The sequence below is a fragment of the Buceros rhinoceros genome, unplaced genomic scaffold (genome assembly GCF_000710305.1).
Source record: "Buceros rhinoceros silvestris isolate BGI_N320 unplaced genomic scaffold, ASM71030v1 scaffold1138, whole genome shotgun sequence".
Classification (NCBI taxonomy): domain Eukaryota; kingdom Metazoa; phylum Chordata; class Aves; order Bucerotiformes; family Bucerotidae; genus Buceros; species Buceros rhinoceros.
The window spans coordinates 9,274-30,644 of record NW_010426167.1 but is presented as its reverse complement, the minus strand read 5'-3'; the positions used below and the strand labels follow the sequence as shown (position 1 = coordinate 30,644).

The following is a 21,371-nucleotide window of genomic DNA, read 5'->3' as shown; positions in this document are numbered from 1 at the left end:
GGGGACAGTCTTTTTAACAGCGCCTGTTGCAAAGGGACAAGGTGTGATGGTTTTAAACTAAAAGAGGGAAGATTTAGAACAGATATAAAGAAGAGATTTTTTGTTATGAGGGTGGTCAAACACTGGAACTTGTTGCCAGGAGAGGCTGTGGACACTCCATCCCCGGAAACTTTAAATGTCATGTTGGACGGGGCTCTGAGCAACCTGGTGTAGGAAGATGTCTCTGCTCCCTGCAGGGGTCCCTTCCAAACGCAGTCTTTTTAACAGCGCCTGTTGCAAAGGGACAAGGTGTGATGGTTTTAAACTAAAAGAGGGAAGATTTAGAACAGATATAAAGAAGAGATTTTTTGTTATGAGGGTGGTCAAACACTGGAACTTGTTGCCAGGAGAGGCTGTGGACACTCCATCCCCGGAAACTTTAAATGTCATGTTGGACGGGGCTCTGAGCAACCTGGTGTAGGAAGATGTCTCTGCTCCCTGCAGGGGTCCCTTGAAAGGTCCCTTCCAAACCAAAGCATTATATGATTCCATGCTTCTATGTTCCATTCTATTCCTTTCCACACATATCCCTCCAAGAGATTGGTTCTGCTCAGAGGTCAAGTCTCATTCATTCAAAAACCTATTCTTCCACAGATCTGTTATCAAGCCTTGATGCATAAATGATTTAATCCTGATCATCAAAACTGATGGAAATATAGAATGAAGGATTTTGTTCAGTCCCAGGAGATGCTGGCTCAGAAATACTGGCATAAAAGTACCAGTAGAAGTCGATGTTTAAGAGTTAATCTCTCATTTATGTGTAATGAGGACTTTGGCCCTCAACCTCTCTTTATTAAAACTTTTTAACCTTGTTATATAAAAAAAATGTGGATGAACAATAAGGCTACTAATATAGTTTCACACAACATTTTGCCTATTTTAAGAGCAGCGGAGAACTCCTGGCAAGTTGAAGTATTCTTTCTGTATTGAAATCTGGCACACAGTCTGGGGCTAGTAAAATAGCATAAATTTAAGACAATTTGACTTGCTCTTTAATTCTTTATAAGATTTGCAGTTGAGACACAGAATAGGTGCATCTACCTTCCCCTTCCTCCTACACCTCCACACAGGGGATGCTCATGCATGGGAGAATGCCTGGTGAATCCTAATTCCATGATATATAGCTTCCCAAGAGAAACTTGCAGTCCTTGAGGAAATCTTCCTACAGAAGAGAAATATATGAGATACTTGGTAAGATAATTTTAACTGGTCTAAAATTTTAAGTGTTTTCTTGCTACAGTCACTGAGGTGAGGGATGTGATTTCCTGATAGAAATCCTTGTGAATGTGCACTTAACAGTGCAGTAAAGCTACTTCATACTATAGAATTGCTCAGGAAAATAATGAACATTTTTTTTACTGCTCTAACTTGATCTCCTTTAAGTCATTGGTACTGCTTTAGCCCACCAGACTAGGCAACACGTAAGTATTAACTATGTAGTTAATATGTCACCTCTTTCAAAACTGGAAGATAAATGATAATGACACTCATAAGAAAGATTGCTTTTCTGAAAAGCCTGAATCAATCCATAACGAGGTATTTGGCATGATAGAACTTACAAAACCTCAGTATATATCCCTTTTTCTCATTTTGGAGCAAAGGGTGAATGGGAGGGGAAGACGCCTCTCTACTTGAAAAAAAATACATTGCTATGAGCTTAAAAAAAATATAAGACTTTCAGTCTTAAGAAGATCAAACAAACAATTTATGTTAAGTCTTTACAGGAGCTTCAGCAGTTTAAGATGATCAGTGAGTTTCTTCAAAGAGGCAATCAACTCATAAGATGGATGGTATTGTCTATAGGATGATTTTGGAAAAAGGCGCTACTCATTGACAAAAAATATTTGCAAATGTCCTTTAGAAAGAAAGAAAAATAACCCCATTCAGACAACAAATTATAACATCAGCATGTCGTTCAATAACAATGAAAAATTGAAAATGATGAAGCCATTTGCCAAGGTTTGGCAGGGAGGGGGTTAAGTTTAAACATAAGGGAAAAAACAGACCTTGTCACAAACTATTTTGTGAGCTTGCATCTTGGCACCAGCTCCTGCTGTGCACAGCAGGCGCTTCCCCTCCAAACTGGAGCAAATACTCACTAGGCACTAAAGAGGATCAGAATTTCTTCTGATCCCTCCTTGAGGAACACATATTACCTCTGTCTTTGTCAAGAGGATATAGATTCATCCTGAAATGGGATTGAAAAAAGCCAACAGAAACAACAAAAAGGCAGGCATAAATTCAGTACTAAAGATGCTTTTCCTGACTTTTGTTGGCAAAACACTCACCCCAAAACCCCAAGTGAGTATACCAAGATCAATCAAAACCAATCAAAACACTGTAAAGTTGTTTTTCTCTCTTTTTGTCTTTCTTTCTCTCTTTCTGTGTACAAGTTCTGTTAGTACACAGATTTTTCTTAGAAATGTAGAAAAGAGAAATATCTATGGTAGGTATAATCACAGCACCAAAATACTCCCTTTTTCCCCTTGAGGGTCAGCAAAATCCATACTTGAATTTTCAGCTACCTCAGTAGAGAGATAAATCCATGGTGTGGTCAGAGTTACAATGGCAACGTTGATAGTTACTACTGCATGTTATTTTGTACAGGGAGCAAAATGTATAGGTCAAAAAGAGTGTCTAAAAGAGTTTCTTCCACTAGACCTAAACTACTAAAATGTCTTTAAGATCAGCATTGTGCTGTTGTTGGATGTTCTGGTAGCCACTCATTCATGCTTGCAGAGGTGTTGTTGCTTTTTTCTTACTGCTTCTGTCTTGATGATATCTGTCTCTGTGATGCATTTGGAGAAGCACAAAGAAAAGAGATGAACTTTCATCCAGAGTTTGCCTTTAAGCCATTTTTGTCCTGTTCAGGTTTGGGACTCACAAAGGTAGGATTTAGTGTGAGGCCTTAGCTGGGGTTGCTCAAAGTTTTTTTCTAGTTTATCATAACCCAGTGAAGACTCTTATGAGGTGTGTCATAGCCAAAACCTCCTGCTACAGCTATGTCTCCTGGAAGGAACTGCTGAAAGAAGGCGTACCACCATCCTGTCTCTGGAAGCTGCTTTGTTTTGGTTTAAACCAGGGATGCTGTTAATAATTGGGTCATTTCAGAGGAGGCTTTCACATCCCTCAGTATTCAGTGCAAGGCTGCCTGGATAACAGGGCTGCTGTTTTCCTCTTCCATCTGCTACCATTCAACATCTGGAAGTTGAGTCTGAACCTACAGTGGTGTTTGAGTGCTTTTGTCATTGTGTCTGCTGCTTTTTTCTACTGCACAAAACAGGGGATGCAAAGTACCTTTTTATTTCACGTTTTTTTTGCCTACTGTATACTTTGACATAATTTGTGGGGTCATCCAAAGGCATTCACATATCTTATTTTCCTCCTAAAGTGAAGGAGGACCAAAGAGAATCTGTACCTAATTATTCATGTTATGCATAGACAGGTGGTTGAACTTTTCAGTTCACGTGCTAAAAAGATTAGGTCTGACAATAATTAATTAGCAGTGCTAATTCCTGTTTAATATACTTGTGCTTGAATACTTGTTTTTCTGTTAGAAACAGTTAAACAGCAAGTGAGAAATGCCCGTTATTGGTTATGTGTGAGGTGACATAAATGAAGAGCTCAGAAAACATGACCCTGTATCCAGTCTGTCCCACTCGGTAAGGGTGCTTAGGCCTAACGTTTTGATTCAGTCTCCGTCTTTAATTTAAAGCTTCACTTGACTGCTTTAAACAGAATTCCGACTGCCTAGACAGACTTTCGGTGCTCCACAGTAGCAGCCTATTTAGATGGTATCTACAGTAGAAATGAAATTACAAACTAGAAAGAAACTGGGAGAGAAAGAGAAGTCAAAAAACCTCAAAAGCAGCACTTACAATTTTGGTACTTTTTTTGATGAAAACACTGGAAAATTTTGTCCCACGAGTGAGTTTGGCCAGCTGATATGAGGCAATCCTGTAAAGACAATCAGGTACTAGCTGGATTTGGAAAGGGGCTAGTGCCTACATAATAAAAAAACAATTAGGAGATGTTATGCATTTCTCCCTGGTGACACCTCCTCACAGACTAACTGTAGCTCTTGGGAGCACTGTGTTTGCAATAAAACTCCTCTTTCAGATTACAAAGACCTTAAAGCTGTTCTTCCCAAGCTTTCACTGATGACATTAAAAGTAAGTCTGCTTCAGCAATTAAATTTTCATCGGGATCCTAATTGGCAGCCACTGCTCTAGGGCAGAGGCACTGTTCTGGCTCAGGAAATCTAGAGCTGCTTTCTCCAAAACTGCTTTTTGTTCCAGAGCAACTTTACTGCTGGATCTCAGTTTTACAGCTTTAAAATGATGGTGAAATTTAGTTTATCTCTAATTTGTCAGTTTTGTCTGATATAAGTTGTCATCTTGCCACTGGTAGGACCTGTTTCTCTCTTTATATTGGACCTATCTTATGAGATCTTTGTGTTGCTTGTAGGCCAAGGAGATGTTATTTTAAGGTGTGTATGTGAGAACTATCATTGCTCATTTGCAGGGAGTTTCTTCAGTCAGCGGTTTAGGACCTTATTGGAAGCTGGGGATCAGAGAGCTTCCACAATAGGTCGTTGTAGGTGTATTTTGCTATTGCTTTAACTGGAACAAAGGCATCCTACAGCCCTACAGCAGGAAGGAATTTGTTTTTCATGGAAAACCACAGCCTATTAGCAGTTGTGAGCACAAGCTATTGCCCATTACAGCCATTCTTAGAAGAGACTGCCTGTGTACACACATGGAAAAGTCTGATCCATTGGACTATGCAAATCAGGGAACGGCCGCACTGAGATCAAAATCAGCCATGATTAAAAGTCTGCAGCTCAGCAAAAAGTCTAGCAAGCATTATGCTGTTAAAATGTTTTTATAGAGGAGATATTCTTAAAACACAAAGTAGTTATCAGCTGTAGACAAATATGAAGTTTGAAAATTGTAAATAGTTCAAGGAGTAACATAGGGAATACATAGGACTTCAAGAATGCTAAGCCTTGTTTTTATTAAACATGTAAGCTTCAGGTAAGAGGTAAACGATTTAAGGGGTGTCCTGGGAAAATATTATGGGCTTTGTTTGTTCTGCTATGATTGAAGCAGAGAAATTGAGGTAGCTAAAAAAGTAGGTTATGGCAAAAATAGATCTGCACATGCAGATGAATTGCACATGCATGACAGGAACACTTCTGACCTGAAGTATGAGTATACACTATACACTGTAAAGTCTAAAGTAAGGCAAACTGGTATTCAGATTAAACTGTATGATGAGATAGAGAAAAGAGAATTTCCAAGCAGTGAGGAATAGTCACATCAGTTATCTGAAAATAGTCATAAGAATCAGTAATAAGAAATAATCATAAGAAAAGTCATGTAGTTGCCTGGGAAAAGAAGGTTTAATAAGTAGTTATTTGAACTATTTAAGTGGGTACTGCATTATTTAATTTGCCATTTTAACTTTCATATTGGTCACTGGAAGTAATGTATTATATGCCTAGAGTCTTTCCTAAAGACAATATATTTTCCTTTACCTTGGAGTACTTGGAAGAAAAAAACCCAACACGGTACTTAAATAATTCCGTTCCTCACAAGGATTTTGAGATAGTTTGTGGAATTAGAGACATAAATAATAGAATTGCCTAGATGTCCATGAAAAACCTGCAGATGTTTAAGGGAAAAAATACGCTGTTCAAAATCTCTATTTGTAAAACCCCCCTTCCACTTTTTTCCCTTCACAAAAGAATGTGAAGACCCCTGGATAGTGACTTGAGGTCTACGGACAGTCGGCTTGATACCTCTGTTACATCTTCCAACACGGGAGAAGCAGATCCCTGCAGGTACAGAAAACCACAGCTTTAGAAGAAACATCTTCCATTTCTCAGGACTGTTAAAACAGCCGGGAGAAGCTGATATCACTAGTTAGGTTTTACAAAAAAAAATTCTGTTTAAAAGAACAAAACACAGCTTTGAAATCTCACGTGTAAGCCCAAAGATAAGTGGAAATGTTCTGGCTACTTCCAAACTGCAGAGTACTAGCAGTGTGAAAAAACCCATACGGATGTTTTGTGCTGGTAATGCTCTGGGAAAGTATTTTGAAAATCTGCTCTTCATCCTTACTTTCCTCAGCAAGCGGAAAGGAGGAATTCTTTCAGCAGTGAAAATTCTTTCAGGCACATTTTCTACTTCTATTCAGAAAACCTTTTTTGAGCTATTGGAATGCATTTCTGGCGGGCACTCAGGAGCACAGGAAATTTGAAAGGAGCTGTGAATAGCTGCAAACAGTTGCATTCAGAAGTGAGAGATTAGAGGAAGATAGAAAAGCTAGAGCAGCAGTTTGTTCTTTACCTAGTAGGCAAAAGTCAGATTCTTGGATTTATAGGTAGCTTACTAAAATCACCTTTTAATAAACTTAGATTTCCCCTTTCTCTTGGTTTTATAAACCAAGATTTAGCTTTTGCCATCAACTATCTAGAGAGTTGTTTTGTGGTAACAGAATTCCAGAGATGCTTTTTGACATGTTTGATGTCCTAGTTGTACTGTGGATGTCAGCTGCCTTCTGCAACCTAAGAGTTTAGGATCCTGCTTAGTGAGGAAATGGATACTATACATCTACTCACAGTCTCTGAAGCTAACTGGCTTAACAGCGTCTTCTTGAAATATGTGCTATGCTATGCAGAGTCCTACAAGCACACTTGTATAGAGAAGAGTTAGTTCCTTTCTAGCTTGCATAACAGCATCACAGTCTCCATTAAGTACAGAAAAACATGACACTTTTAAAATGAGCCTATTGGTAAACAAGTAGAATACAGACTGCTATTAAAAGTTGCATCTACATTTTTTATTTGTCAGTCATGGCATCAGTCACAGAAGTGTTTAGGACATTCACAAAAAGCTGCCCACAAACCGCTTCTGCAGTAAACACTTAACGTCTGTGAAATTTTGTTACAAGCGTTGTTACACTCCTAAATCCTGCCTTTGCATAGGCATGTGTTTTTACATTTGCTGTCACCTGAGAGTTATAAATAGTGATGCTCCTTCAACTGTATTGAAATACAATGAACTAGGGAAAAAAAAAAAGGTATTTTAAAACCAAGAAAATTTGAAATGTCAGTTGTACCAGAACTGTATTGCTTTTGGCTATTCATCCTGTCCTAGACCACAGGGCAGAATGACAAGATGACCTCTTGATGCCTCGCCTCCCTTTTTTTTTTTGTAGTTCTGTAATTGCTTGATATTCTTTCGGCAGAAGCTGAGAAACAGGATTGTCCTTCAGTACTATATTTTCCTCATGTTATTGCCTAACACAGACTGAAGTGAGGGTGAAAGGTGGGAATGGCTCTGTAAAACCATTTTTAGTAAAAAAATCATCCATCTGCAGTGGTCGGGGAGCTGTATTAATTTACTGCGAGTATCACTTTGGCAAGGATACAGAGAAAACTTGTGAGTCTTTTTTCGAGTACGCTGAAAAAAAGATTTTTGAGAGAAGAAATTTGGGATATTGCCAAAGTTTTAAAACATGATCCTGTAAAGGCTAAGCTGGTTCCTTCATCCAGTACTGGCCTTCCCCTATCAAGACCAAGTCCCTTCTAATACAGAGAAGATTATTTTCAAAGCTCAACAGTATAGTTCTTTTCCCACATGACTTCTCCTTTTCAAAAAACATCTGCTTCAAGTGATCAGAAATAGGTTCTTTGAAATAGCAAGCTCTCCCTGGCTTTCAGTGTGAAAGATGTTTAGCAGCTTCAAGTAGAGGTTGGTGAATACATAGTAAGGTTACACATCTGAATTGTCATAACTGGTGATCAGCTTGTATTGTAAGTTTTCTAAAGTGAAAGACCTTACTAGCAGCAGAAATAATTTTGTACAAGAATGAGCCCAGAAATCCTGCACATTTATGTTAGAATGATTCTAATATAATACCAAGATATCTAAATTAAGGACTAGAAACAGGCAGAGCAAGTATGGTGGTCAAACAACACTTTAGAATTTAAATACAGATGGGGAGCTTAATTGTTTGCTAACCAATTGAAGAGGAATGAAGTCTCACAATTAGCAGAAGAAGAGGGAAAGGCAAAAGTCTTTAAATTAGTTAGTGTGAATTATTCAGCCATGTTGTCGCAATTCCTATGGCAAAAAGATTGTTCCAGTGCATATTTCTTAAATATAGGATAGCACAGGAACTTACTGTTTGTGAGGCCAAGAGCAGGCAGCTGAGGTTATACCTTTGAAAGTATATTTGTTCCATTAATTGACTTTAGGGAGAATCCAAAACGTCTCAGGTGTGGTTGTATCCTAAAGACACTGTCTCTGATCAGTCTGTGGATATTTTCTGTTGTGCTGTTAATTTTAAATATACTATAAAATATACTAAAAGAAAAGGAAAAAAAAAGATAAATATTTTCAAATCTTGCCTAGCATACTGACAGTGAAATGGTTCTCACCTTACTAGTCCCAGCTTCACTGTGTCAGAGAACAGAAGCAGAATCCAAACAAATCAAAATAAGGCTCAGCAGGGGCATGAAGGACAAGTCTAAGATGCAGCATAGGTGGGAAAGGTAGGTACCCTCAAAGCAGGTACATGTAAGATTTAAAAATAATATTTAGCAAAAGCTCATATTAACTGAATTAAACCCACTGGAAAAACAGAAATCTTTTCACTTTGGTTAGTAAAAAAATCAGTCAAGAACACTGTCAGAGCTATAAAGAGTATCTTGATCTTTCTAGCCTAGAAGGGAGGATTTTACTCATTATTCTTCTGCAGCCCTACAAAACCAAGGAAGAAATAACAACGTATTCTGTTGTCATGTCCCTCTAGCCATTGCTTACCATCACTGATTCAAGAACAAATCACTGTGAGAACTTGAAGCAGTTTTCCGAGTTGTGTCCTGTAAGGCTTAAAAGCTGCTACTTCTGCTTTCCTGCCCAGCAAGTCAGTCAATAAGCAGCTGAAAGGCAATTATCACCTGTCTACCCCCAACTCCCAGTAGGGATATCTCCACTGCAGCTCACCTGCGTGAACATATGTCACAGCAGATACAGGCTGCCTATGCCTCCTTCTGGCACATGCTGCCGCAGTACTGCACACATTGTGCCGCAAGTGTCGGAGGCTGATATGTTTTTGCTGATATACATGGGATGAAGATTTATTTATACCTATGTAGGCATAATGCCCCAGGAACATTTTGGAAAGCCAGCAGGTAGTGCAGAAAGGTTCTTGTCAATGAAAAAACCCCATCTGTAACGCATGCAGGAAAATACCTAATTAAAACCTGAAGTGCTACAGCAATGAGTTGAATGATTTCTCATCTTTAAAATAAATCCTAATCACATTCAGTCTAGGGTGTCTAAATACGGTTGAGTTAGGCAGTTGATCCAATCCCTTCCTTTCCAAACAGGGGTCTTGGCCATTACTTGGGCATGAAAGCTGCTACAAACCAGCAACTCTTGAGTTCTCACAAAGCCTCATGTAATAGTAGTATGTCTAGGTGTGCTTAAGGATCTGCCAAGCCAATACAAAATGAAGACCTTGCCTTGTGTGAAGATGGTGCCTGCCTCAAGGAAATTTGCACCCCTGAAGTTTAAATTTGAACAAATCATCAGGTAAATGTCAGGCAGGCGGCCAAGGTCCTTTAAGAGGAGTCATGGAAGCTTTGTGAGCGTTGTAAATCACACATAAATTGCCATGTCAAAGGGCCCAACCCTTTGGGAGAAATGGTATGACAATATGGATTTTTGCACTCATTTTCCCACACAAGGGCACAACACAAGGTCAAGGCAATAGAGAATAAAAGTCTAGAAGCTATGCCTCCATTAAAGAAATATTTCATATAATTTCATACAGGGGCTAATTCTCAGCCAATTCCACCACTGTTGAAATTAGCGGGGGCCTCTTGGGTAACCCCTGTTAGTGTTTTGAGTATGCTGTCATCTGCAGCTGTTTGGGATGGATCTTGCAGTATTTGTGCAGTTTTCTGAGCGCATAAGAGAATGACTGTACTGTGCTTTGGAAAAACAGGCATCTCATTTTCTCATACACAAAGCTACAGGAGCAAAATGTGAAATTACTTGCTAGGTAACTTGGGGAAAAACTTTGGGAAATGGAACTTTAAAGGCCAAATATAAACAGGTGTTTACTAAAATTTTACCTGGGATACCAACATTCCTTGATGCTTATGCATTTCCCTGGTTTTCATATAAAGCAAAAAGAGAAAGAAAAGATCAGCAATGTCTCTTCCAGGATGTACTGAGAAATATCTTCAAGTTATAGACTCCTTTGTAGCACTTGCACAGTTTTCTCCTTACCTTCTTCTTTTACTAGCTTCAGCTTCTTGGTGTTAAATTGAGCTGGCAGTATTATAGGCCATTTTAAATCTACGCTTCCAGAACTGCGGGGAGTGTGAAGCTGCCAATGAAGAGTCAATGAGGAGGCAGTGAAAGCAGTTATCAGCTCCTCCACACAAATGTCTCAAATTTTCCAGATGTGTGCACCATTCCAAGTTTGATTAAAAAGGAGTAAGTGTTCATTTTTTTAATTATGGGTATGTCTATATATAAGAACCAGTTTGTGTGGGCTTGCAAGCTGTAACCCTTCAGACAGGTTTACATTCAAACATGCCTAATTTTCTCATAATGAACCATGATTTTACACAGCTAAGTCAGATTTGGACTGTACATGTTCATACTATTTTGCACTCTGTTCACACCATTTCACTCTTATGCCGGAACTGGAAGAGGCTATGCTTTTACTGTGAAGCCAGCATGTTGGTTACAGCGTTGTTCATATTGCTTGTGTGTGAGTACTGGCAGAGATTTTTTTCTTCCCTTTGCATTCCTTGCTATTGATGTGATGCAGTTCTTTCTGGATCAGGTCATGCCGTTTAATACGGAATATATGAACTGCTCCCGTCCAGTGAACTGCTTCTAGTCACTGGCTGATCACTTGCTCCCATTCCTCCAGACAGAAAGCACACTGATCAACAAGAAAAAGTGTTTTTTCTTTCTTTGGCCTGTGATTTAAATTGGCTCAACTGATATCAGATTGGGTGTTTGTTTCTTGGTCAAAAGTAGAGAAGGTGAAAGGAGATTTGAAAAAGGATGGAGTGGGAAGCATGGCCTCTGTTGCTGTGTCAACCCATCACCAGCTCAGCAATCCCACTGGATTGCCTCAGGATTGGCTAAATATGTAAGTACGGACCCAAGGAACTTGGGCAGTGTTGCGGTTTGAGAAGGGGGGCATTTTCCCCCGTACCGAAAGGATGCGACGGACTGGTTTTGGCTGGGAATCCTGCCAAAACGCACAGAAAACTTCTGATGCTCATTAAGAGTTTCGATAAGGGCTCTAATTGGGCAAGAAGGGCAGAAACATCACGGTCTCCCTCTCTGCAATGCGATGATGATCCACAATTATCAAGACCTCCCAGTGAGTCCTCTGGGACAAGGACTGGACAGTGACCCAGAAGGATTTTTTTACGTGGTTTGATTCTGTAAAGATATATTACCATTTTATATCAGCCTGCTAGACAATAAAAATTGGGTAAATGCTGAGGTCAAGAGAAATCCATAGGTTAAATTCCCAACTACGGAAACTGGAATAAGCTTTCTCTGCATGTTTTCTGTATTCTTCTGGAAACGATTTATACAGCGCGCCATGAATTTATCAAACCTGTAGGAACTTAGCGATCCTGCAGATCTGTGCATTTTCTTAGCCACAGTTGTATTTACAAATGCCAGGATATAAATCCAGGCAAAATAATCTGTGTCAGTAAACACGCTGGGAGTTTTTTCCTTGTGTAACTGTAAATATGTTTAAATCCTGGGGGGATGATTTGGACATGGGATGTTAAACGATGCTGACTTTGTTAGTGAAGTAAAATGACTCCAGAGGAGAAAGTGAATGTGATCTCTTCTAAGAATATACCAAATATTTATGTCTTAAGACAAAACTAACAGTGTTATGACATTCTTTTTCATCTCCCACCCCTTTTTCTAAAACTGTTTTCACATCATGCTGAACACATTCAGTGAATATAAAAACTTGCTGTCACTGATAAAGGAATCTCCCTCTGTCTCTCTGCATTTTTTTTCTTCCCACTCCCAGATGAGCAGCCCAGTTATTCTGGGTCATGTTAGATCCAGAAACCCTATGCTAAACTTGTTTGTCTCAGAAAGCTACCAATACATTTTGCTGGAACAGTTTTCTGAGTTAATGAGAAGCTCACAGAGAGAAACGGATGATTGCCAGAGCTGGCACAAGGTAAATGGTGGGAGAATCCTGCTGAGAACAGAAGAAACTAGGACTTAAAAAGGGACACCAAGACCATTAAAAGTTCCTTTTAATGAAATTGCACTTCATAGTCTTATGAAATCATGCCTTAAACCATAAATTCAAACTTCGGACTACATGCCATTATAGAGAAAGACCTGCAGACACCTGTGTATGTTATTCAGACCTTAGGTCTGCTTGCAGAAGCTGCTATGGGGTACATTGTTCTGCTCCAGATCTCTGAAGATATAGGGGAAGCTTTGAATTTGGGTCCCAAAATCTTACACCAGCAAATTACTGTCTCTGTGGGCAAGGTACAAAAAGGGAAACATGGTTCCTAAGAGATGCTATGGGTATATTGGTCAGAAATTTCTTAGAGCAAAGCAAAGCTCTGATGCTCTTATTGCCTGCTGTTTAGCTGATGATCACTGCAGGTGACAAGCAGAGCACAGCAGGTGGTTCTTACTGGTCTTTACTGGAACTTTTTCAAGATACCATCATCCTCACTTCAACCAAACCTACCAATAATTATAGTTAGCTGTTAATATTAAAAATACTAAATTTCAAATAGCTATGCACAATCTCTTGATAGAGGCCAGAAAGTTCTTTGAGGTCCCTGGAGTCTTTCTGAAGACCCTTAAATCTCTTGAGAGCTGCTCAGTAGCAGTAAGGTCATTAGGTTTCTTGTAAGGAGTCCAAACAAGTTTTTGTGGTTCTTTTGTCCTAGACTGTGCTGTGATTTCAGTTCTCCAAGAGCTTAGCTAAGTTGTAGGCTTTGCCATGGTCCTGCTTACCTAGGGTTATACTCACCTAGAGTGTGGGACACCTCCTTTCTGCTGCTGCTGGTGCTCAATTGAGATTGAGGTTTGGCAGGTGGGAGTTAATCGAACAGAAACCAACACTGCAAAAAGAGATGGACTTTTCCCCTAGATGCTGTAGCTTCCCAAACTTACAGTCTCTGGAAAAATGCAAGCACGAGCGCCAGCAGAAAAGAAGGGTGGAGGTACATGTCCAGGGCAGAGAAAAAGAAAAATGGCAGGAAAATGCCTGAAACAGGTCTGGTAGGTTTTTCTTCTTTTTCTGACAGGTTTTATTCCAGTTTATTCTCCTTTTGCCTCATATCAGGGGCACATGTAGCCCTCTACTAGTGCAAAAACAGGCTCTCCGAACTCGAATCAGTCACGAAGTATCTTTTCACATTTTAACAAACATTTAACTTGTTTTCCATGCTCCCTCATTACTTGCTTGTAATGCAGATCTCAAATCTCTGAAATACAGTCTTCCAGCTAGCTTTATTAGAGATAATTAAAAACTGTTCTCAACACAATCCACCTGAGAATCAACAACGGTTGGAGAACCTGTTGCCTGCCTTTGTTTTTGGCACCCACTGCTTGTGGGTACAGAGTGAAGTGCTGCTTAAAGCCTTTTTTCTGCTCATGTACAGAGAAACATAGGTTTTATTTACTCTGTTCTGCACACAGTATGTATTTTTCCTAGTTCTTTTAGTCCTGGCATCCTGTGTTGTTTGGTAATTCTTGCAGAGTTAAAGAATCTGGCAGAAATCCTTTATTCAGCTCCTGTGCTTCTTGTGTTTCAGTGCCCTGCAAGCCTCTGCACAACCCAGCACTCTGCCCCAGAGCAAACAGGCTTTGAGTAATTACGGGTAGAACACTAGGAGCGGGCTCCTCATCTCTAAACAAATGAGATGCAGGATCCGCTTTTTCATTAGAGCTGGTGGAGTTCGATCAGCTGGTGAAAAACACAGTCTGACTGATGCCTGCTATAGTAGGGGACCTGGAGTTTAAAGGACCATCCTAAAAGATGTTTTCACCACGGTGGCTCTCTGTACAATGCTACTTGACTAACGGGTCTTTTTTTCTGGGGTATTTTGTTATTTCCATTGTAGTACCTAAGCGCTTCATATTCTTTCATCAGTATCTGTATCAGAAGTTTGTAATCTTGTTGCTACAGATCATAATGTCTTATGGTCCCAGTATAAATGTACATTTATCTGTTGTTGGAAATACTTAAAAACATAGCAAAATATTTCCATTAAAATGATTACCAATCTCTCTGATTTTAAACTTCCTGAGATATTAGTACCAGCTCTACTTAGGAGTTCATTGTGTTAGGGTCTTTTCCACCTTAGACATTCATCTATTAATCTGTAATTCAGTTATTAAAATCTGTGCTAAAGGTTTGATTTATTAAAACTTCCCTTCTGAATCAAAATGATGAATTTGGGTCTTAATGGGATAGTTCATTTAAACAAATTAAACACCATTTAAACTGTTTTTAAAAATCATTACTTTCTACTAGGTTAATTATTTTAAAGTTATTGTTTAATTGGTATGAATTGCCCAGACAGATTAAGGGTCCTTGTTCCTTTCTTGCAGTTCATCATCTGCAGTGATAAACCACTTTGTCTCCACCTGTAATTACCTTCTGTAATTGCCACTGCCCCCTCTTGTAATGTTTGCTTGCCAGGTTGAAAGGTAATGTATGTTTAATGGTTGTAGCACCTTTAATATTTGCTGTTGTCAACAGGACAAAGCTCAACTGCTTAAAGCTGTACTGGTAATGGATAATGCTGTCGTTAGGTCATTGCTTCTACAGAGTTGGCTGGTATGGAGGCTTTCATCTAAACGGATGGGAAAATCTTCAAGTGTATCTTCCATATAGAGACTATGGAGCATGGTGGGTCTGGGTGGGCACAGAAATAATTACTGTATCTGACTGTGCAGGGATCCAGAAAAGGCTGGTAGGACCAGTGTCAGTGGTCATTCTCTAACCAAGCACCTGACAAGCCCAGTCTTGTCTCTTCTGCAGCTGAGAGGTGGGAGTCCTGGAACTGTGTGTTAATTCTACCTCGTGCATCCCCAGAGCTTCCCAGGCCCTCACGCTCCATGGCTTGGGAGAATATATCTTGTGGCCTTTGACACTGTGAAGATTTATAGACTGTGGTGTCAGCAAACTTGGTGACTCCGTCTTTGCAGACTGGTGTCTCTTTTGCAAGAGCCTGTACTCTGTTCCTGATAAATATTTGATTCAGTGGCATCCGCTTTCTGTTAACAAGTCCTGTGAGTCATGCGCAGAGGAGACGCCTGCCCATTTCTGGGTGAATTACCATATCAATATTAACGTGTACTAAGAATGTTCATAAAATGAAAACTCCTTATTCACCTCTGGGAATCCAGTCTTATTCTTGGTCTTTGTATTTTAGGTTTAAACTCCGTACTCTATGTGAATGGAAACCATTAAGAACACATCAGAACGGCACGATTAAGTTATTTCTCCTCTTTTCACGGCTCTTCCTGAAGTCGTTACAACCACAGTGTTAAAATGGCATCTTTTGAGGGTGAACTTTCATTCAGTGTAATTTCTTTCAGCTCTCTCTGCAGTGTGGAACAGGAAATGAATCATGTAGACAGGCACTACAATATTTGCTTAAGACAGGAGTGGGCACCTGGCACTCCAGGGCAAATTTGTTTTCTGATGTCATGTTTTTTCCTCACTTGCTGACCTAACCCAAGTGACAGCCTCATGAGTTCTCCAGAGGAATCTACAATGATCTTCTGTCTGTTTTTTTGATTTTGTGGTGTCTCTATTCCTTTGTTTAATCAAATTCAAGTTCATTGCCCCTGGATTTGGGGCTCTGCAAAGGCCATTTCTATTTCCTTATTTGCCTTTGTGTCTACTTGTGACAATTAATTCCAAGCATGAGGTGTTAAGGAATGCTTACAAGGCATGCTGGCTGCAAAAAAAAAAAAGGGTAAATATCAAAGGTCACTTACTGAAGAACTTTTTAGCCTACTAGCATCAGGCCAGGAATTAAAAATAAAAACATGTTTCTGGGTTAGAAGAGAGAGAGAGCTTCTCTCTCCTTTTTTTTCCCTGTCTGTAGCTAATACTCACACATGCTGTTTCTACAGGAAAATTACTGCCTGTAGCCTACTATTGGACACATAGGGCCCTAAGGGACTACAGTGGGAATACTGGGACAAGGCAGTCACACCAGAGCGTTACATGTTCTAGTAACTAATTCTTGCAGGTATTCTACAAAATAGATGGTCAAAAGGGACTTACCTCGGAGACTCCATGCGATACACAGAATTAAAGGAGAAAGCAGATAATTGTGTTAATCTCGCTATAGCAATTTTGTTGAAGGTAGAAAAAACTCAAGAGTTCAATGCTATAGATGTGACGAGCTAGGTGTCCCTGCAATTTGGACAGTAGATGGCACCATTTGTTTCATTCTTAAAAGCATCTTCTTCTGTGGATTTGTAAGGCAGCAGGTGTGCAGGAGGGAGGTGACAACAGTCTATGTGCTGCTTCATAGCTGGCTCAGAGTAGGAATATTTATCTGATTTTCCTTAGTGTACCACAGCGGAGTATAACGGGGCGTGAGCCGTAAATCTGTGAAGATCTACGGTGCAACGCAGTTCTCATAGGGTCAGTGCATCGCCTTGTCTTCTCAGATGTGCTGCCTGAATAGGCTGCCGTGACAGGATGTTACGTTTGATAGCCCAGTGGTCTGTTTGCTCCTGTGCTCGGGGTGGACAAAGGTGACTATAAAGAGAACTGGGCTTCCTGTGTTTCCCTTTCTTCCAGGTTCAATCAACCTGGGGAAAAAAAAAAGAGTTGTATCCCCTGATAGTGGGCTGTTACACCTTGATGAAGGCATGTACCCCAGGAAAGAGCTTGTACTGCTTCACCGACTTGGTCAGGGTGGACAGATAGCTGTGATTCACTCCCTTTAATGACACAACTAATGAGTATCTCTGCTAGCCTGGCTTTGACCAAAAAGCCTCCTGTTTTCAGCAGTTGCTGTTCAATCAAATGCAACATATATCTCATTTCTGTTTGTTCACGCCAGTGCGATCCTGTGTCTTTAATTTGCTGGGCAAGTAAATGTAACAAGAAAGATCAATAGATAACATGCACAATATTTTGCTCAGAAAATGCTTCTTAAATTAGGTGATTCAGTTCAAATCAGGTACAAGTGTAAGTAGCTCTAAAAGGAGCCTGAAGTTGAGTTGTGCTTCCACTTACATCTTTGTGCATCTTTCAAATGGAGGGCTGATCATCAAATGCTAATGCTAATATTAGTACTGACATAGTTTAATCTTGGGATCTCTTACAACCTTGTTAACAACCTGCTGGGAAGAACTCAACCAGTGACAGCCTTGTTGTCTACTCAAAGAGACTGGCAGTGTCTGTGCTATCTTGCACAACTCTTGATTTTGAGTGCTGTGTTGCACAGTGCCTGCAAAATCCTGCAGGAACTCATAGGCATTCTTTCTGTCTCGACTTTAAGGTCCTTGCACATTTACTGGAGGACAATTTACCTCTGGACAAACAGCTTTAGCGAACTGAAATTACTTAAAAAACATTTATGGAATACTGGGGTCAATTCTGTTTGAATCCTTGTGGTTCTTTGAGATATCAACAGCATCCCTGATGAAGTCCCTAAGCATCAGAGGAAGCATTTGTTTTCAGTACAGCTGTGTAACCTCACAAAAAACCCATTAGCTGAGCCATAAGAAAAGGCTGCTGAAGCACTTTGTGCAGTGGTAAGTCTGCGCAAAAGGCTTCATAGCACAGGTAGGACAGTAAAACAGTGTGACACCATGGTTTAGGCATGTTGTTCCAGCTTTATTAAAATAGAGCCATTTTTTCCCAAGAAGAACTGTACTTTGTCCTGGCTTAGCAGCATTAGCAGGGTGTGACCTGGTCTTGGCTGCACCTCTAGAGAGCTCAGCATGAGGGTGGTCTGAGCTGCCAGGTAACAGGTGGAGAGGTTACTGTCTTTCCCTGAAGTCTGAAGGGCTGTAACAGAAAGAAACAGAGCCGAGATGAATCACTGTGTCTGTAGAGACACCCCGGTATCCCTTCCTGACCATGCCTGCTCCACTTGCCTCTTTCCCCGTCCAGGAGGGTGCTGCTGCGCAGGAAAGTCCCTGACATGTTTCCTCACCCCTGAAGCATTCCCCTGGAGCAGAACAAGGTGTGTCAGCCGTCTGCCCAGGCTCTGTCCCCTGCCTCTCCAGCCCCGCCCAACACAGCACTGTCCCTACTCACAGATGCGGATCTCAACCAGATTCTCCTTGCTTTCGTCCCTTGCATGGCAAGCCCTAGGCACAGAGCGCTGGCAGATAGCCTGCTCCCCAGCATGCTCCCAGCAGCACGGCCCCCAGCCCTGCCAGCTCAGCGGCTCACACTGCTCCTGCTCATCAGGGCTGACACCAGGGAAGACCGGTAGCTGAGTGGGGGAACCAAACAAGGCAGCCACCAAGCCCACCTGCTTGGGCAGGGGTGGGAGAAGGAGGCCAACGTCCTGCATAGGGCACCTGAGGAGCTGGGAGCCACGGGGCTGATTTCTGCTGCCAGTACAGTTGTGGGGAATGGGGCCAGGCTGCCAAAAGAGGGACCCTGGGGGCTCTCTTGCGCTGATGAAATTCACATCTGCCTCTCACAAGGTGGCCTGAACATCCTTTGGGTATGGCAGGCTCTGATTCAAGTGTTTTTCAGCCCTGCTCCTGTCCTGCACCAGATGGAGAGAGCACAAAGGTATGGACATGCCAGAGTCTCACTAGCTGGCTGAAGCAGTCCCTCCTCCCAGCACCCCTGTTCTTCCCCCAAAGGCCATTCTGGTGTCCCAGCGAGAAGCCCTGAGGGACTGAATTTGAGACAGGGCCAGGGGTGCTGAGACCCTGAGTGTGGGGAGGAGAGAGGTGTATGGAGAAGAGCCCCTGGGGACTCTGTTCTTGAGAACAGGGAACAAAGATGCAGGTTAAGGCTCTGGGCTCTGGTCTGCAGCAGGGCAGGCAAGACACATCTGTGGATCTCACAATCCAGACACTTGGGACAGCCCTTGTTCAGCCTGGGCCCTGGGGCTTGGGGATTTTCCTCACCAAGCACTCTCCAGTCCTCGGTTTGCTGTGTCTGCACCAGGTGTTTGATCTCTCTCCACTTGAGGAGCTGTGCCGCATCAAGCAGGGCTTCCCTGGAGGCCTGCAGAACAGCAGAATCTGGGGGTGGGCACCACAGCCTGGGGAAGTTCCCCCGCTCTTGGCTTTGTTCTTGGGGTAATCCTGCCCTAAGGAACACGGGACATGCCCTGGACCAAACACCCGGCTGTGTCATCCCTGCAGCACAGCTTATCTTTGAAATTTGTACCTTAGGCACGCTCTGGGTTTGGTCACTCATGCAACAGAACAGTGGGAGCAGGTCTATTTGAACTTTGTTCTTCATCTGTCTCTGGTTCTCCATCACGGTCTTCATCAGGTCTTGGAAGAGGCTGATGGAGATCTCTCTCTGATGGCTGAACCTCTGGTAGGGAGAAGCACAGAAGGACTTTAGCAACAGTTGTTCTGCCTGTGGTGAGCAGAATTGTTAGCATGGCTGATGTGAGGGGTGATGCTTCAGGGTTGGATTCTGCACACTGGACTTGTGGGACAGATCTGCAGCCATGGCTGAATGGCCCCTCAAAGGATTTCCTTCAGACAGTTCCTGTGCCTCAGAGTGCTCTCCCAGCCACCCAGTATTGCTCACCAGCCGCACCAGCCATCTTAGAGAAGAAGTCCCCACAGATGGGCTGAGGAGACCAGGCTGGCCCTCAACAATGCCTCTGGGGCATGCACCACTGGCTTAGCCTCAGCCTCTTGCCATGGTGTCTGGGCAGAACATCTGGTCCTGCCCTGCAGTGCAGCTGGAGTAGCCTTTGGAACTCTGAGAGCAGCAGTCAGGGAGAAGCTGGATGGTGCTGCAGAACCAAGAAGCCATCCCACAAGAGTCTGGGAGAGAAAGGACAGGAGAAGACCTCGCTCTGAATGCTGCTCACAGGGCTGAGCTGAAGGGCAGCTTCATTGCCCAGTGCCCATCTGCAGGGCTTAGGCGCCACATCATCCTTACCTTGCAAAGAGGTGCAAGAGCTTCTCCACCAGCTGCACAATGATGGGGCTGGTCTCCATCTTCCTCAGGTGATCCTATCACATTTTGGAAAACCACCAGGACCTTCATCTTGACATCTTCATTTCCATACTACAGGACCTCCATCTTGTCTGGGAGGAAGGCGTGGGTTTTTCTTGTCTGTATGAAAAAGAGAATTCATATTTGTGAAAAGTCCCATGCCTGGAAATCTCCCAGGACAACCAGCAGGCCCCACCATGTCAGGGAAGGTGTTTGAAGCATTCGCTTTCTGACTCCCAGCCAAGGCCATGCCACCACCTTACCCATAGGCACAGCCCTTGGCTGCCAACATGGCTCCCCTTGACTCTGCCCTGCTCACCGTTTCATCTCTCTCTGACACTGTGATGAGGCCTACTGGCACCAGCGAGAGTGTCACGAGGCTTGGATGCCCCAGAAACCTCCAGACTTCGTACATTGGAGCAAATTCCTCATCTAAATCGCTGCTGGCCAGCAGCTGAAAGAAACCCAGCAGTGACTGACTGGCAGAGCAGCTGGGAAGAGGTGTCCCTACGAGGGACCTCAGGGCAGAAACCCCTCTACAGGCTTTGCGTGAGATCAGAGGACATCTTGGTGGCCTGTGCAAGTCCAGCCCAGGAGCTGATCAGTGATACTTCTGCTGACACACTTGTTTGCTCCCAGGGCCCACCAGCAGCTTCCTCCTCCCAAACACCATTGACTTCCATCAACTCTGAGAGAGCAGCTGTGCGTAAGAGGACCGTGGGGAGATTAGGATGATGAGTTGTTGCCGGCCATCTCTTCTTCACTGGAAGTAAGAATTGAGCTGCCCTCTGGCCAGGCCATCTCCTCCTCTCTGCACACAAGCCTGCAGCTTGAAGCTGCCTGTAAGGAAAGCCTGGACACCGGTTTGTGTGCTCCACCAGGCTCTGTGCTGAAGAAGGGGTCTTGATCCCTCATTTCCCATGGCCTTCTCTTCCCAGCCCCCTCTCTGCCAGGATCCAGCTCTGCCCCCAGTCTTGTGCTGGACATGACTCTCTCTGCCTGAGCTGGTTGAATGCAGGATGCCCAGTTGAGGGTAAATGGGGAGAACGGGGGGCAGGATGGGAAAGAGGTGGATAGGAACTAACTGTACT

At 42.4% G+C, this 21,371-nt stretch overlaps 1 protein-coding gene across 1 annotated transcript in view; it reads right to left on the bottom strand.

Moving 5' to 3' along the window:
• The window catches only part of LOC104498053, a 47,388-nt gene extending 27,057 nt beyond the window's left edge, over positions 1 to 20,331 (bottom strand). Inside the window, exons 1-2 of the mRNA XM_010141376.1 lie at positions 20,224 to 20,331; positions 19,489 to 19,641 (exon numbers count right to left, since the gene is read on the bottom strand). Coding sequence (XP_010139678.1) covers positions 19,489 to 19,641; positions 20,224 to 20,331 — 261 coding nt within the window. The remainder of the gene's footprint in view (positions 1 to 19,488; positions 19,642 to 20,223) is intronic.
• Positions 20,332 to 21,371: the final 1,040 nt, after the last annotated feature.